This window comes from Bufo bufo, chromosome 5 (assembly GCF_905171765.1).
Source record: "Bufo bufo chromosome 5, aBufBuf1.1, whole genome shotgun sequence".
NCBI lineage: Eukaryota > Metazoa > Chordata > Amphibia > Anura > Bufonidae > Bufo > Bufo bufo.
The window spans coordinates 77,597,599-77,615,639 of NC_053393.1; the positions used below are offsets into that span (position 1 = coordinate 77,597,599).

Genomic DNA, 18,041 nt, shown 5'->3' on the forward strand with positions numbered 1-18,041 from the left:
TAAGGATAGCTCATCAATGGGTAAGTACTGGAAAAACCCTTTAAAGGCTATGGACACTTTTGACTGCATTTTACTCATTGTGGGTTAAAAAATTTATTTTTTGAGATACATGGGGTTAAAAATCTGTCTATTTTTAGAGTATCACTTCTCAGTCCCGTCAGGCTCATTTGAAACCTTATCTCTAATCTCCTAACCTCATAATCATTCATTACAGCTAAACTCTTATCAAACTAATAAGAATTTGGCTTAAATGAGTGTTTGAGATCAGGAGATCAGCAATAAGAGCTACACATGAGCAGTCAGCTGACGGGACTGAAAAGTGATACTCTAAAAACAGACAATTTTTTTGTCATATTTGAGGGGTTAAAAATCTGTTTTTAGAGTATCACTTTTCAGTCCCGTCAGCTGATGGCTCATGTGTACCTCTTATTGCTGATCTCCTTATCTCAAACACTCATTTAAGCCAAATTCTTATTAGTTTGATAAGAGTTTAGCTGTAATGAATGATTATGAGGTTAGGAGATTAGAGATAAGGTTTCAAATGAGCCTGATGGGACTGAGAAGTGATACTCTAAAAACAGACTGATTTTTAACCCCTCAAATATGACAATTATTTTTTTTTTTTTTACTAAAGACCATCTGAAAAAAAATGCCTCTGAGCCAAAGATGAGTAAACCCAATCATAAAAAAATTGCCCCATAGGTGTCCATAGCCTTTTAAGCTAATAATGGGGAGCAGGGATTCACATTAGTGTGGCTGCTGTCCTGGCGCTGGTTTTAGTAACTTGTATTCTCTGAGCAGAGGAGATATTATAAGCTGCTGCATAATGCACCTACACTTTGCTGCTGATGTAGTAAGATGTGACATGCTCCACTGCTTTCCTGTATTACCTGTCATGTAATAGATTGCTGTAAGGCCCCTGCTTACAATGCAATTTCTCCAAATTTCCTATATATTAACCTATTAAAGTGTCTTGTGCTGTGGCGCTTGTTTTTAAGCCTTTGATTGCCTGCATTTCTCCCATGTAATGTTATGTGTCCATGTTGTTTTGCAGGCATCGGAGTCCCTATTATGTTGGCGTATGTCTATGGAGTAGTCCCAATATCACTATGCCGAAGTGGAGGCTGCGGTGTGTCAGCCGGTAATGGGAAAGGTGTCCGAATTGAATTTGATGACGAGAATGATATCAATGTTGGCGGAGTGAATACTGCAGGAGGTGAGAACCGGGCGACGCTCCGTAGATGACTCCACTTGTAGTGAACTTCAGTCAGAAATCTGCCTCAGGGTTTGGAACGGGGGCCGGGACGAGCGATTGGTGGTCTTCTGTTGTCAGCGGAAGCTCCCACATTTGTGTCCCAAGATATTTTTGCCAGATAAATTCGGTGTCCTCTTTCCCTTCCCTTTAAAAACATAAGTTGCAGGGGTTCATTTGAATAATGGGTGACTACATTTAGATTTAAAGGGATTTTCCCACAAAACACACATCCCCCTATCATATCAGCAGAGGTTGGCCCTTGAGAATAGGGACTCCATTTGAGTGGAGTGGCAGTGAAGCATTTCCCCTGCCTCTCCTTTCAGCTTCATAGGACTTCCAGAGACAACAGAGCGCTGTACTCTCCCATAGAGAATGAATGGAGAAGCAGCACACAAGTGCAACTTGCTGCTCCACTCATTTGGGGTAGCGGGACCTGTGCTCTTGTGATTAGGGGGGTCCCAGCGTTCCCACTGATCAGACACTTATCTCCTATCCTCTGGATAGGAATAAGTCATTTTTGTAGGAAAACCACTTTAATAGGTCACTAAATCTTTATTAGTATATTGACAATAGAGATGACGACTAGGGATGAGCGAACCGCGCTTTGGATCCAACATTCGTTCCCCAACTTCGTTTTAATGCTGTACGGAGACCTGTCTGCGTACAGGATTAAAATGTATGCGCTGCACGGAAGCAAAATTTGTTAACTCGGAAGTCTCAAAACGTCGGTGAATAACTTCGGCCTTTAGTACTGGCGGTACTTCGGTACCGAAGCCGACTCTGGATTCCTGTTTTTAAAATGTTTCTAAAGTCATAGTATTGAAGGCTGAAGTATCACGCATCTTCGAACTTATACTGTGCCCCCGCGCAGCCCATACATTTTAATGGTGTATGGAGACAGGTCTCCGTACAGCATTTAAATGAAGTTGGGGAACGAAACGACTTTTGGATCTTGGATCCAAAGTGCGAGTCGCTCACCTCCTAAATAATGACAACAAAAATATAAATTTAATACCACACCAAAAACCACCCTAACCCGCTGCAGGAGAGGAAAAATGGTAGAAAATATGTATATACAGATAGAATACACATTACTCACAAACGGGGATGTTTCATCAGAAAATGACATGGTTTAAATATCATTTTTTGGTGTATTTATTCTTTAAAGAATTTTTAACTTATTTTTTTTGAATCTTCAATGTCGCTGTCGATCGTTTAATTGCTCAATTAACAAAAATTCCTGAATCTTGGCTTCATTCTGGCCACTGAGCCTGAAATAGTCTGACACTTCCTATTCTGTAGAGATCACTTTTCAGCAGTCATCTCCTAAGTATTGCAGGCAGGATTGCAATTGCCTGTAATACCTAAATATAGATAACACAGGGTCCTGCATTCACAGCTTATCTACTCCCTTTCCTTGCACAGGTAACAGAGCAAGTCTAGAAAATACTTCTATATAAAATGGTGCTTGAAAGTTTGTGAACCCTTCAGAATTGCCTGTTTCTGCATAAATTTCACCTAAAACTGCATCCGATTTTTCAAGTCCTAAATGTAGATAAAGATAATCAAATCAAACTAATAAATAAAATATTATACACTCGGTCATCTATTTATTGCAGAATATGATCCAATATCAAATGTCTGAGTGTAAAAAGTATGTGAACCTTTGCTTTCAGTATCTGGTGTCCACCCCTTTCTGGAATTTATTGGTCAGTGCTGCACATCAGCTTTGAGGGATTTTAGCCCATTCCTCCGTGCAAAACAGCTTCATCTGTTGATATGCTGCCGGGTTTCCTCACATCTCGCTGCTCACATCAGGTCCTTCCACAACATTTCTGTTGATTTTATAAGATGAGGTTTTATATTGGAATGCAGTGTGTTCCTCCAAATATAACATTTCTCATTGAAACCAAAAAGTTCTATCTGTCCACAAAAATCGCTGTTCCAATAGCCTTCTGGCTTGTCTGCCGATCCTTAGCAAACTGCAGACGGACAGCAATGTTCTTTTTGGAGAACAGCTGCATTCTCCATGCAACCCTGGCATGTATACCATAGTTATGTGGCCTCCTGATGATGGACTCATGAACCTTAACTTTAGCTAATGTGAGAAGCCTTTAATTGCTTAGTGGTTGCCTTGGGTTTCTTTTTTACCTCCTAGACTATTACACGCCTTGCTCTTGGCATGATCTTTGTTGTTCAACCACTCTTGGGGATGATAACAATGGTGTTCATTTTCCTCCATTTGTACACAATCTAGCTCTGGATTGGTGGAGTCCAAACTGGTTTTATGACCTTTTCCAGACTTATGAGCATCAATAACTCTTCTTCTGAGGTTCTCAGAATTCTCTCTTCTTTTCTTTTTTTTTACACTTCCACAAACGTGTTATGAAGATCAGACTTTGATAGATTCCTGTTCTTTAAATAAATCGGGTCGCCCCCTCACACCTGATTGTCATCCTATTGACTGAAAACTCCTGAGATCTAATTTCACCATCAGATTGTCTTCTAATCCTAAAGGGTCACTGACTTTTGCCAATCACAGATGTGAGATGCTGGATCATTTCCTCCTTGTACATAAATGACCAAGTCTGATGTTTTTGACTCATTTGTTTGATTTGCTTATCTTTATCTACTTTTAGGACTTGAGAAAATCTGATGTAGTGTAAGATCAAATTTATGCAGAAATATAGAAAAAAATTCTCTCCGGACAGTTTCCTATGGTCCATGTAGCTGCTATAAAGCATTTCTCCAAATGCTGTTAATAGCAACTCAGGCAAGATGGCCGCCCCCCTAATCCTGTACAGGAAATAGAATAAAAATCTACATCAGAAAATAAAACAATAGGTTGAAAGAAGAATATCAATATGTGGTTTTAGTTGTAAAAATATAGGTGATACCTTCTGTTTAAATGGGTCATCCGAGGCTGGAAATGGCTCCCCGCACTGCTCCTGGTCACCGCAGGGCCGCCGCTGCTTCTCCCTGTGCGAGGATGAAAACATCCGGTGATGGGGATGAGCCTCCCTAACATCGTGGGTGACATTAAGGAGGCTCGTCCTGCTATTGGCTGCTCCCCATCGACACCGGATGTTTCCATCCGCGCACGGGGACCAGGAGGGGTGCAGGGAGTCGGGTAAGTAGAAATAGTGTGAGGGCCCGAGCGTATGGGTGGGCATTTCCAGCCTCGGATAACCCCTTTAACCCTGTTCTGTATGTGATTGACGGGGGTTAGAAAGTATATTTGCCTGTTTAATGGTTCAGTGCTTCCCCCTGCTGTTGAATGCTGCTGTCGCATTGCCGTGTGCAGACTCTGTGCTTGTCTCCTCCCTTATAAGGAAAGATTAAGATCCTAAGAAGAGATGCTCCAGAATTGTTGTTAGAAAGGGGGAAGCAAGTAGTTGCTAAAACAGACTTGCAGGAGAGGGGACAGTCCGACGACACCTCCTCTATTGTGCTGTGTCAGGTTTCCAGTCACAGAAATCTCTGAGCAGTACCAAAGGGGGTCTTATCTCTTTATACAGAGAACCATTCTGGAAATACGTGGTGCTCCATGATCTCCTGTATCTTTGACGCGATACAGGAGATCCTTGTCACTCAGCCGTCTCTAAGAGCCATTTCTTGCGTACTAGAAAATGATTACTAAAAGTGCCCACCATGCTTATACCCACTTTACTTTATGACACAAACCCATTTAATTTTTTTCACAATGGGCCTGTGCCCCCTGATGAAACGTACTGGATGCAGATAAAGTGGCAGGCAATGAGGTATCTGATGGGCCGACCCTGGCGTCCCGCGTAGCGAGCGGATCACAGTTGGGTGCTGGTTTGTGCAGTGTATTTTACCTGCCTCCTATGTTTCGTTTCCTGAGAAGGCTACAGAAGTGCCCAGCACAGGCCCTCAGGTTTTCATCCTGTTTTTGCCGCATCTTAGGAAAAAAATGGACATTTCCCCTTGTAACTTCCTGCTCTCCGTGTACTTTGGCAGAGACTGGTGTTGCCGTTCATTAGGGATGCCAGATTGGATCTCTGGTCTTCATAGCGCCACACCCTCTAATCTTTTCGGTTTGAACAACCTCTGTACCGTACACATATTACATGCTTGTGTTGCTGTGGCAGCGCGGGCATCAGATGCCAGCCTGTGACAATTGGCCATTCTTTGTATTACCCCACCATTTTGTCTTGTTTTGTTTAGACACCACATCCGTAGCAGAAGCTCGTCACAACCCCAGTATCGGGGAAGGAAGCGTAGGAGGAATGACCGGCAGCTTGAGCGCCAGTGGAAGTCACATGGATAGAATTGGCGCCATCCGGGATAACCTGAGTGAAACAGCCAGCACCATGGCATTAGCAGGGGCTAGCATTACTGGTAGCCTCTCTGGAAGCGCCATGGTCAATTGTTTCAATAGGTAAATATCACCACCTGCTGATTGAAATGTCCGCCTGAGGAACGTCAAATAAAATACTTCTTGACTGATTCTAGACCTTTGCATGAGCTTTTTATTACTTGGCATAAGAGCCGTTAGCAAGAAAATCACTGTAGTGTGAACAGGGCGAGTACGCAGATGATCAGATGGACAACCGATGGGTTCATTCTCATTAGTTTGGTGAAGTTACCTGCTACCACCCCACCGGTTTATGCTGGTGGCCCACATCTTCACTGTCTTTATAAAATTATCATCAAGGTGTAAGAAGTCCATTCAGAGGGTGCCATTACACATTTGCGGCCGTATTGCCCTGAGGTTACCGCTAATAGCTGGCATCCCCCTGTACTTCCTCTGGTTTCACTGACAGCAAGCAGACAGGTCTTTCACTGCTGGGGTCTTCTGGATGTCCAAGCACAACTACAGGATAAAGACCACTCACTCTCCAAATCCTACAAGACCCTTTTATCTACATGATCCTGGAGGCAGATGGTAAGCATAGTGCCCTATAAATAATGGGTGCACTTCCACAGTATAAGCCTAGCGAGTGGTTACCTTAGGATAGCCTACCAGTATCAGATTGGTGGGAATATGAGTGCCCGGCAGCCCCACGGATCAGCTGATTGAAAGGGCTGCAGCTCTCTGGTCAGTGCTGCTCATGTGCCATACATTTGCCGTGGCTGTGCCCTGTACAGCCCTTTAATCAGCTGATAGGTGGAGGTCCAACTCCTGGTACCCCCACCTATCTCAAATTGATGGTCTGTTGTAGGGAATAGGGCAACAATATCAAAGTCCTGAAAGAACCCTTTAAATACATAATATGAAAAAGTACAAAAACCCGAGTGACTGACACAAGAGAGCGCGGTGCCTGCAGGGAAAGAGACGGTGATGGTAAAGAGCTCAATAAAAGAACAAGCACTAATTCAAATCCCATTCTCTGCAACTTCTCTCCATGTAAATCCTGCAGAATACAGCTGCCGAAGTATCTAGAGGCATTTGCAACAGCTAATTTCTGCTGGTTCCGGAGTTATTTTCACTGTATAGTTCTTGGTAAAATTCTCTGGATCTCCTTGTGCCTCCGATGCCATGCTTTCCTTGTTAGAGACTCCGATGTGACAAGTTCTATTGGAGGACGTATTGCAAAAGTATTTTCCCATAGAAACATTAATGGGGTTTACCAAGATTGAGATATCGAGGACCTATCTTCTGGATCAGCAATCGATACCAGATCAGCGGGGATCTAACTCCCAGCACCCCTGCTGATCTACTGTTTGAGGAGGCCACTGTGCTCCGTTGAGTGCTGCAGCCTCTTCCTAGAGCAGTGACATCACGGTCATCAGTCACGTGGCCTAGGCACAGCTCGGTCCCGTTCGCGTGAATGGCTCTAGGCTGCAATACCAGGTACAAACACTATACAATGTGCGACGCTGTACTTGGTGAGCTGCAAGGAGGCCGACAGCTGATCGGCGAGGCTCCCAGGTATCACAGGGGGTTGGTATTATGCATGGATGTGCTGGTCTTCTACAGCATCTCTCCGTTATGGCAAATAGTGGGAGTCTTGAGCAGGGTTCCCTTCCCTTTCTATTATATCCATATTAGAAGACAACGCCTTTAACTCTGAGGGTGAATATGGCATACAGCTCCATCACACAGAACCTGGGCACTCTCCGTGTATGGTCATACAGGCTCCATGCGTACAACACTGCCCAGTTTTCTGTTGGTGTCTCAATGTTTCCATAGGCCTTTTTTTCGCCAGATGGGGGCCGACTGACCTTTTTGAGCTCCATCTCATCTGCATGGACCAGCTGTTTTTGTTTTTTAACTGTAAAGGAAAGCGTGCAGCATGGCATCTGTCACATTGGGCATATGTCTCAGGTGTATTCGCCCGTTGGCAGGTTCAGACATCATATATACAGAGCCTAACCCGGTGAAATGGGTGTGAACCTATCATAGACTAGAAATTGCTTTACTAATTGGTTGTCTCAGCTCAGTTCTGGTCTTGTGTGATTCCAGATTCTTGAGTAGTATTGTGTGGTAAGCAAGCGCCAGACCATTTGTTTGCCAGTTAGGCTACATGCACGGGCACAGACCGCGGGGCAGCCGCATGCGGATCGCGGACCCATTCCCTTGAATTGGGGTCCTCAATCCGCATCCGACGGTCGTAGTAGTGCATGCGCTAAATTTTTGAGGTGCGGAGGCACGGCCAGAAACAACGGGCCTCCTTTTCGCATCTCCGTGATTGCGGACCCATTCAAGTGAATTGGTCCGCGATCCGTGATGCGGAATGCACATGGCCGGTGCCCGTGTATTGCGGACACGCTGTATGCGGGCCGCAATACGGCCACGGGGGGCACACGGTCATGTGCATGTAGCCTCACCAGTAGTAGATTTCAGGCAAGGTTGTGGTGGTCAAATGCAGTAGCGCTCTTAAAGCTACACTGCGGTCCTGTTCTGGTGGCAAAACATGAAGGTGGTTCCCTGAGAAACATCACTTCTCAGAAAGGAATCTGAGCTCTTTGCTCTTTCCTTATTTCTTAAAACTCCCATCCAGTTTCTAGGAACCTCAATTAGCAGTTAGTTACGGACCCTGAAGAGCTTGGTTACCAGCAATGAGAGTTTGCTTTTCTTTGTGATGTCTTAGCAGTTGCATAAAGAGGAACTCTGTTGCAAAAATAATTCTCATTATCAGACAATCCTCTTCTTTCTGACCTACGGGTGGTAGAAAGGCAGGAGTGGAGTAACCTATCACTAGATTAGAATACATCGGGTTAGTGGTAACCAGGTAACCATTGAGACCCATAGGTCTGCGTGGGAACGGTCTACAGTAACCAGGATTTTGCAAAGTTGCTTTATTTTTAAGATTTAATATAAATAGGACCGATAGGGCCGCAGCTCTTATATTACTGGGTACCGAGTACCTCAGCAGAACCCAGCTAAATCAGGCCATGGATCCCACAATGTGTTCAATGTATTGTTATATTGTTAAAGGTCAAACCCTATCTATATGCCTTATATTAGAGCATATATATTGTATAGATCGGGGTAACCTGCTATAGAGGAAATGTCTGGTTGTCCTCCCCACATCTGTTTACTGGGATGTGGACCGTATGAGACGACCTCTTTTTGTTTCTGTAAAATCACTAGGAGTTGTGTTTTTATGTGATCAGCCAGTGGTTCTGTTGGAAACTATGGGCTTAGTATGAAGAAAGGTGTTTTAGGGCGGTGACCCATTTCAAAGGAATACTAAACCAGAACAAGCCATATAGTTGTCCTTGCGGTTTGTCAGTCTGTCGCACTTTCTGCATGGACCTGGCGCACACAGTCAGCAGAGAATAAAGGGTCAATCTCCTGCTGATCAGTTCCATCTTTGGATGGGGCCTTTATTTATTTTCTGTGTTTGGTCCTCCTTTAATTCCTTTTACTACTTTTAATATACTACCTGTATTATGCACGTTCACCAGACTGTAAGGCATCTGTAATGTGTCCACTTGTTAGCATCCATGTAATGGTCATAACACCCGGATTCCATGGTTTGAATGAACTTCTCTTAGATCGCCATAAGGTTTTATAGTGTGGTTCCTTAGAACTGACGTTCTTCTGAGTTTACGATATTGCAGCCGTCTGAAGCAGACCTAAAAACAAGGTTCCTTGGTTATTGATTATTCCAAGATATGACATAGGTAGAGGCCTCTAACAGGTTGTCATCTCTTAATGTCCACAGGCTGGAAGTCCAAGCAGACATACAGAAGGAGAGATACAGCCTGAGTGGAGAATCGGGCACTGTGAGCCTAGGAACTGTCAGTGACAACGCAAGTACCAAAGCCATGGCTGGCTCCATCCTGAATTCCTACATCCCACTGGACAGGTACAGGTCATTACATTATATCTATTGATTTTAGATTTAGGGTACTTTCACACAACCGTACGTGTTTTGCGGTCCACAAATTGCGTATCTGCAAAACAGATACCGGCCGTGTGTCTTTCCCATTTTGCAGAACACACACACAGCCAACCCTATGATAGAAATGCCTATTCTTCTCCTTGTTAATACACCGGACATATAAAGTATGTGAGGAGATTTATCATGAGTTGTTTAATATCGTTGGTGCATCTCTAAGAATCACGCATTTTGCCAGCTTGTCCATGGGCACCAACATAGTTAATACTGAAATTTGGAAGAAAAATGTAATATATATCTTTAAAAACTGTTTTCTTATGGGTAATTCTTATTTTTCAGGGAAGGTAACAGCATGGAAGTTCAAGTGGACATTGAGTCTAAACCAGCCAAATTCAGGCACAATAGTGGTAGCAGTAGTGTTGACGATGGCAGCGCCCCAGCTCGGAGCAGCATGGGCGGCTCAGGAGCTGGGCAAACAGAAAGTAAATGCAGCGCCACCAAATGGTCCAAAGACAATACAGCAGGGAAGAAATGCAAAGGCAAGCTACGAAAGAAAAGTAGCACCAAGATAAACGAGACGAGAGAGGACATGGATGCTCAGCTCCTGGAGCAGCAAAGTACTCATTCCAGTGAATGTGACTCCCCTTCTCTTAGTGACAGCTTGCCATCAGTGGCAGACTCTCATTCTAGTCATTTCTCAGAATTTAGCTGCTCCGATATGGAGAGCATGAAAACCTCCTGCAGCCACGGTTCCAATGAGTATCACACTCGCTTTGTTACTGTCAGCCCACTCCCCGAAGTGGAAAACGACCGTCTAGAAAATTCTCCTCAGCCTGGTGGTGTCCCAATGGTTAGCATCCCTGTTCCTTGCACAGATGTCCCTCAGCTGAGCTATATAGCAGAGGAGGGGGCCAGTCAGGGCTTACCCAGCCCAGGGGAGAAGACGGACACTGAGAATGATCCAAAAACAGAAGGGAACTGTACAATCCAGACGGACATCTAGGCCTGTTATTGCTGCAATACTACTTTCTACCACTAACCAGTTCTGCTCACATGGAAAGCTTTGCAAAATGGTGGAAACCGTACTAAATAGAATGGGAGTCCTTCCACTGCTGCGTACCATTGATTTCAAGAATCCATTGTTTGAAAGCTTGTGACCCCACCTTGGTGTGGGTTGCGGGTCACCTGGAAGGTCACAGGATGCCTAATCGAACAGGTTATCTGCCATACCTGATACTACAGGAGGCTTGCGCGCACTGCAAAGGCGGCCACACGACGTTCTGTGAAGACGCAGCTGTCCGTGTCACTGTAGCAGGGTCATAATTACAATCGCTAAGTAACTTCATTCCAAAATCTGGAGGAATGTGTGAAGTGTTTAAGTTAGCAAGTCAGTTTGCAAAAGTTAGTCATGCTGGAGCAGAAGTTTTTAAATGTTTATTTTATCTTTTTGCACAGACGGTCAGAAAGAATAGTAAATTTGTCCACATATTCGACATCACTGGTGTTTAAATCCAAAATGGAGTCTATCACCAGTTCAACTTATCGCAGAGGGCAGTGTCACCTGTCATCTTCTTGGGAGCAGACCATCCTCTCATGTTTTGGTGCCTTCAGCAAAGACTGGGTTTTAAGTGCCTGGTCATGAAAATTTGTACTAAATGTTGCTAGTTTTTATTTTATTTTTATTATTATTCTGCTTAGTCCTCTACGGCCACCTGAGAACTAGACTATGCCCTCCAGGCCACTGACGGTGGTAGATCGATTATTAATGTCTGTCATTAATACAAATGTATTCACCTACCAAAGACGCACTCAGGCTTTAGAGGAAATATGTATATCGACATCTACAATCGCAAATAAAGCACAGTGCAGGAGCTGCACACCTACAAGGGGTCGGATGTGGAACATGGCTGTGATCTAGTTTTCTACTTTTATCATACAAAAAGGAAGGAGTGAAAGTCTGCGAGTCCAGAAGGTGGTCCTCGAACATTTTACTGTTAATCCGTGCAATGTGTTTCACTTTGACAATGCAAAACAGTTGTTGGTATTAAAAAAATAATAATAATAAAAAAGTTGACGTTCCGGTCTCTGTAAGTGTTGCCGAGAAGGTGCTAATGATTGAGCCGGAGTGCTTCTCAGAAGTGATGCCGTGTGCTGCAGTCCAATATGATGATTCCAGTCACCTGTTTAATCCGCTTTTAACACTAGTGCCAGTTACGTTGGACGAAGCTTGTTCCTGTATTTGTATATGTGTTTTATTTTGCTTATAAAGATGCGTGTAAAAAGCATACTGAATAAATGTCTGTGCTGACCGCCCACAGTCTGTCATTTATCATGTGCACGGCCCTAGATTTTGTTGCATGGGGTATTCTGCTAATGGAAAGCTTGTCCTTTGCTGATGAGCAGTAAATGGGGCCTAAAAGTATAAAAGCTGTATCTGGTATCTCATTGGCTGATCTGGGGGAATGAGGGGGGTGTCTTTGCTTGAAAGCAATACACTGGTGACATTTCTGCATCACTTTTTTTTCACTCCTTTACAAATGTCCTATCCTTGTCTGCAAAACGGACATGTTCTATTTTTTTTGCTGGGCTGCAGACGAAGTGAATGGGTCCGCAAAAATGTGGATCGGATGCAAACTAAAATCACGGTTGTATGCATGAGCCCTGAGCATACATATGAGATAACTTGTCAGTAGTATGAGCTTGTTCTCTCTCCTGATCCTCCAGTACATATACATACTCAGCTGAGTATATGTAGTGATTGGGGAGAGGGGGAGCAAGATAACTAGTAGGGAGTCCTCTCCTGCGTAACGTAAACCGGACGGATCAGTTATGCAGGCCATAGACTTCTATTATGACGGAATGAATAACGGAATGCCTCCAAAGGCATTCCGTTATGCATTAAGTCATGGAATTGCGTTTTGGTCCGTGGTAACGGAATTCATAACTCAATTCAGTAAATCCCACAACACGAACTTCAAAATATGAAATTTGCACATCCCTAATAACTAGCATTTGGCTTTTCTCCCTGAGAACAAATGGAGTGGGCTATTGCAGTTCAACATGCCCATTCTTATCTCCCCAGACATCGGTGGAGAGATGGGAGGCCCCAGTGCACATTATGCAGTCATCATACACAGATCTGACATGTATGGCCAGCCATGCATAGAAGCTAAAAATTAGCCAACTTGATAAGGCCGAGTTTACACTTCAGTTATTTGGTCAGTTATTTCCATCAGTAATTGTGAGCCAAAACCCACAGTAAATCCTACATAGAGATAAGGTATAATGGAAAGATTTGCACCTGTTCTGTATTTTCGACCCATACCTAGTTTTGGCTCACCATAAGGCCTTATTCACACAGTCAGTGATTTTGAGCCAACACCGTCTGTTGGTCTAAACACAGAACAGGTGCAGATCTTTCCCTTATCTCTGAGTAGGCTTCACTATGGGTTTTTGGCTCTCAATAACTAATGAAAATCACTGACCAAATAACTGATGTGTGAACACTGCCTAATTTGGTGTGGGTACCTCCCGTCTCTCTTCCGGCAGCAGATGTTAAAGGTTTTTCAAGAGTTTTGAACTGACTCCTAGGACCCCAGCTGTTTGAGAAGGCAGTAGCGCCGCTCATTTAGTACAGTGCCGGTGCCTTCTCAAATAGCAGATTGGTCAGACACCTGGGACCCTCACCAGAGGATAGGTCATCAGTTAAAAAAAAAAATCTTGGAAAACCCCTTTTAAAGCCTCTTTCACACGGGCGTTGCGGAAAAATGTGCGGGTGCGTTCCGGGAACACCCGCAATTTTTCCGCGCGAGTGCAAAACATTGTAATGCGTTTTGCACTCGCGTGAGAAAAATCGCGCATGTTTGGTACCCAAACCCGAACTTCACAGAAGTTCGGGCTTGGGATCAATGTTCTGGAGATTGTATTATTTTCCCTTATAACATGGTTATAAGGGAAAATAATAGCATTCTGAATACAGAATGCTTAGTAGGTGATCAATTGAGGGTTAAAAAAAAATTAACTCACCTTCTCCTCTTGTTCGCGTGGTTCCCGGTCTCTTCTTTATTGATGAGCTGTGGGCTAAAGGACCTTTGGTGACGTCAGATCACATGCTCCAATCACATGGTCCATCACCGTGGTGATGGACCATGTGATTGGAGCATGTGATCTGACTTCACAGGTCCTAGCCGGTAGTTCATCATTAAAGAAGAGACCGGGAACTACGCGAACAAGAGGAGAAGAGTTAATTTTTTTATTTTTTTTTTAACCCTCAATTGATCACCTACTAAGCATTCTGTATTCAGAATGCTATTATTTTCCCTTATAATCATGTTATAAGGGAAAATAATACAGTGAATAGACTGTCCCCTAACAACCATGCATGAAAACCGCACCGCATCTGCACTTGCTTGCGATTTTCACGCAACCCCATTCACGTCTATGGGGTCTGCGTTGCGTGAAAAACGCAGAATATAGAGCATGCTGCGATTTTCACGCAACGCACAAGTGATGCGTGAAAATCACTGCTCATGTGAACAGCCCCATAGAAATGAATGGGTCGGTATTCAGTGCGGGTGCAATGCATTCAACTCACGCATCGCATCCGTGCGGAATACTCGCCCGTGTGAAAGGGGCCTAAGGGCTAGGGATCAGGAATGTTAAGCTGTGGAAAATAAGTTGCTGTTAGAAGTGTCTGGTTGCAGATTAGTTCCCCTCCCTATTTAAAAAAAAATACACGCAAGGCCGAAGCGAAGTGTGCATATTCATGGGAGGAGGTTGTATGGGTTGATGCTGTGATGCCTAACATCCAGCTGTGGGAAAAACTACGACTCCCAGCATGCTCCATTCAATTCTATGGAGTTCTGAGAACAGCCAAGCAAGTGTACAGCTTGGGAGTCATAGTTTTACCACAGGTGGAGTACTGGAAGTTAGCCATCACAGGGTTGATGTAATATAGCGGTAGTATGTTTTAGAGGAAAATGTTTTTCTTAGGCAATAATATGAGGTAATATGAGGCAGTGATGAGAGTAGAGAAAAGGAGGTTGTGTGCAGTGAGGCCGCCGGTTTTGTCGCTATATGGAGATTAGTGAGGCACGGGAGAGCGGCTTCCAAATGTACAGTCCTGATCAAAAGTTTAAGACCACTTGAAAAATGGCAAAAAAATCATATTTTACATTGTTGGATCTTAACAAGGTTCCAAGTAGAGCTTCAACATGCAACAAGAAGAAATGAGAGTGAGACAAAACATTTTTTGAGCATTCAATTAATTGAAAATAACGATTAAACTGAAACAGGCTGTTTTTCAGCTCATCCAAATTTTAGGACCACATGCCTTTTTAAAAGGCCAAATCTGTGCAAAGATGTGGATTCATTGTCATTTTCTGTCAGGTAGTCACACGTTGTGATGGCAAAGGCAAAAAAAACTCTCCCTTTTTGAACGTGGTCGGGTTGTTGAACTGCATAAGCAGGGTCTCTCACAGCGCGCCATCGCTGGAACAAAAGTCAAGTGGAAGACCCAAAAAAATGTCGTCAGCACTGAGCCGGAGGATCCAATTGGCTGTCCGTCAAGACACTGGACGATCCTCGACCCAAATTAAGGCCCTTACTGGTGCTGACTGAGACTGAAGGGCTTCAAAAACAAAAACGTCTTCAACGACCTCGTCTCCTTGAACGTCACAGAACTGCTCATTTGGACTTTGCAAGAGAGCACCAAACATGGGACATTCAAAGGTGGAAGAAAGTTTTATTCTCTGATGAGAATTCTTTTTACCTTGATGGTTTCCAACGTTACTGGCATGACAAGCAGCTCCCACCTGAGATGTTTTCTACGTGCCACAGTCAGGGCTGGATTAAGAGCATCATAGGCCATCATGCTGGGCCTTTTTATGGAACTGCACTCAGTGTCTTAATTACATATATATTTTATCGATACCATTAAAGTATTTTGTTCCTGCAATTACCCCTTCATTTGGCATCTATCTTGGCAACATGGAGGGGGACCCTGAGGGTGGGGGCACCCTCAGGGCACTATAGTGTCAGGAAAACTGCTTTGTTTTCCTGACACTATAGTGATCATTTAACATGACTATGAAGATTACTGTTTTCTAGCTACTGTGGACAACAGCAGCTAGAAACAGTAATTTTCATAGAGCTGTGTTATGATTTAGAAGGCTGGCTAAGCATGCTGAGAGCTGTGTCTAAATAACATAACACATTAAAGGGATTCTGTCACCAGGGTTGACCCCTGTCAGCTAAAAATATGCTGATGTTCAGGGCGTCTTCACGATTCCTAATGTGGGCTTATAAATGTCATCTGTGGGCTTATTTAGCTAAATAACAGCTTTTACTAACCTGTCAGTCAAACAAATAAGGTGCCCAAGGGGATGTTAATGGATGCAAGGTGCCGGCCGCACCAGCCGCCGTTCGTGCCCAGCGCCGCCTTTCCAGACTTATGCGCCGCCTCCTAATCCTCTGTGCCGCCTCTCGCTCTCCCTCCCTCCCCCCTCCTCCTGCTGTAAGATCTCGCGCATACAGGGGTTGAGCGAAGTGCCGGCGCATGCGCACTTCGCTGTAAGAAGCCAAATGGAGAAGTCTGCACGGGCGCATCAGGCAGAGCCCTGTGCGCAAGCGCGAGATCTTACAGCAGAAGGAGGAGGGAGGGAGAGCGAGAGGCGGCACAGAGGATTAGGAGGCGGTGCAGAAGTCCGGAGAGGCGGCCGGCACCTGGCATCGCTTCACATCCCCTTGGGCACCTTATTTGTTTGACTGACAGGTTAGTAAAAGCTGTTTTTCAGCTAAATAAACCCACAGATGACATTTATAAGCCCACATTAGGAATCGTGAAGACGCCCTGAACATCAGCATATTTTTAGCTGACGGGTAAAACCTGGTGACAAAATCCCTTTAAAGAAATTACTGTTTCTAGCTGCTGTGGACTAGCAGCTAGAAACAGTAATTTCTTTATGTGTTATGTTATTTAGACTGAGCTCTCAGCATGCTTAGCCAGTCAGTAATTTTCATAGTGCTGTTATGATTTATGGACACAGCTGTCAGCATGCTTAGCCAGCCTTCTATCTGGCTCTGCTTCTTGAGAGTCACAGTCCACAGGCTCAGAAACAGCCAGATAGAAGGCTGGCTAAGCATGCTGAGAGCTGTGTCCATGAATCAGAACAGCACTATGATTGCCCTCACTTCCAACTGGATGAGTTTATCTGATACCTGCCCTGCTCCAGAAGCTCCTGCTGTCTCGCGGGCTGGTGTGGCTGAGCGCTGTGGGCCGTGTGCTGGTCGAAACTGCTGAGCAGGTTGTACACAGCGCAGCGTGCAGGAGGGATAACCGCGGGCGCACTGAGGTCATATCCGGCGGGCCGGCATTACAGGAACCGCACCAGCTGCTCTGACGTCCTGCCGCCGGATATCCTGTGACGTATATCCGGCGGCAGGACGTCAGAGCAGCTGGTGCTGTTCCTGTAATGCTGCGGCCCGCCGGATATGACCTCAGTGCGCCTGCGGTTATCCCTCCCGCACGCTGCGCTGTGTACAATAGTGATGGGAAGTTCGGATCTTTCAGATGAATCGGTTCATTTGAATCAGCTCATTCAAATGAACCGATTCATGAATCGGATCTTCGGTTCACTTGCTGAGTCACTGACTGCTGAGCTGACTCGCAAGTGAACCGAAGACTCTAGGTGCCGGTGCGCATGCGCAGATGCTATCCATTCGATTCACTTGCTGCTGCTGACTCAGTTGGCTCTTCAGCTCTCTGAGTGAGTCAGGATCAGGAAGAGTGATTGATTATAGTGATAGTGAAGGGAAGCTGAGGCTGACGCCGGACAGGAGGACTCAGGAGCTGTCACTGTGGTGTGCATTGTTGTCTGTTGTGGTGTGGTGTGCATTGTTACCCACAGTGACAACAGTCTGACACTGACAGTAGTACAACGAACCAAGTGAAGTGAAATGTGAATGCACGCACAGGGAGAACTATGTGCTGAATTGATAACAGTATTACAGTAACACAGTCACTGGCTGATAATAAAATAGTCCCCACTTAACGGAATCCATAAAGGAGAAGTGAACCCACCCTTAGTCACTTCTCTTATCTCTCTGCTCCTGTCCCTAAGGGCTCTTTCACACCTGCGTTATTGTCTTCCGGCATAGAGTTCTGTCGTCGGGACTCTATGCCGGAAGAATACTGATCAGGATTATCCTAATGCATTCTGAATGGAGAGAAATCCGTTCAGGATGCATCAGGATGTCTTCAGTTCCGGTACGGAACGTTTTTTGGCCGGAGAAAATACCGCAGCATGCTGCGCTTTTTGCTCCGGCCAAAAATCCTGAAGACTTGCCGCAAGGCCGGATCCGGGATCAATGCCCATTGAAAGGAATTGATCCGGACCCGGCCTTAAGCTAAACGTCGTTTCGGCGCATTGCCAGACCCGACATTTAGCTTTTTCAGAGTGGTTACCATGGCT

The 18,041-nt window shown here is 44.7% G+C and overlaps 1 protein-coding gene across 2 annotated transcripts in view; it reads left to right on the forward strand.

The window, feature by feature from the left end:
- The window catches only part of RNF19A (ring finger protein 19A, RBR E3 ubiquitin protein ligase), a 94,243-nt gene extending 82,360 nt beyond the window's left edge, over positions 1-11,883 (forward strand). For both annotated transcript variants that reach the window (XM_040431203.1, XM_040431204.1), the window contains exons 7-10: positions 1,055-1,216; positions 5,444-5,657; positions 9,394-9,537; positions 9,910-11,883. In XM_040431203.1, coding sequence (XP_040287137.1) covers positions 1,055-1,216; positions 5,444-5,657; positions 9,394-9,537; positions 9,910-10,573 — 1,184 coding nt within the window. In that variant the 3' untranslated portion in view covers positions 10,574-11,883. The remainder of the gene's footprint in view (positions 1-1,054; positions 1,217-5,443; positions 5,658-9,393; positions 9,538-9,909) is intronic.
- The last annotated feature ends 6,158 nt before the right edge of the window (positions 11,884-18,041 follow it).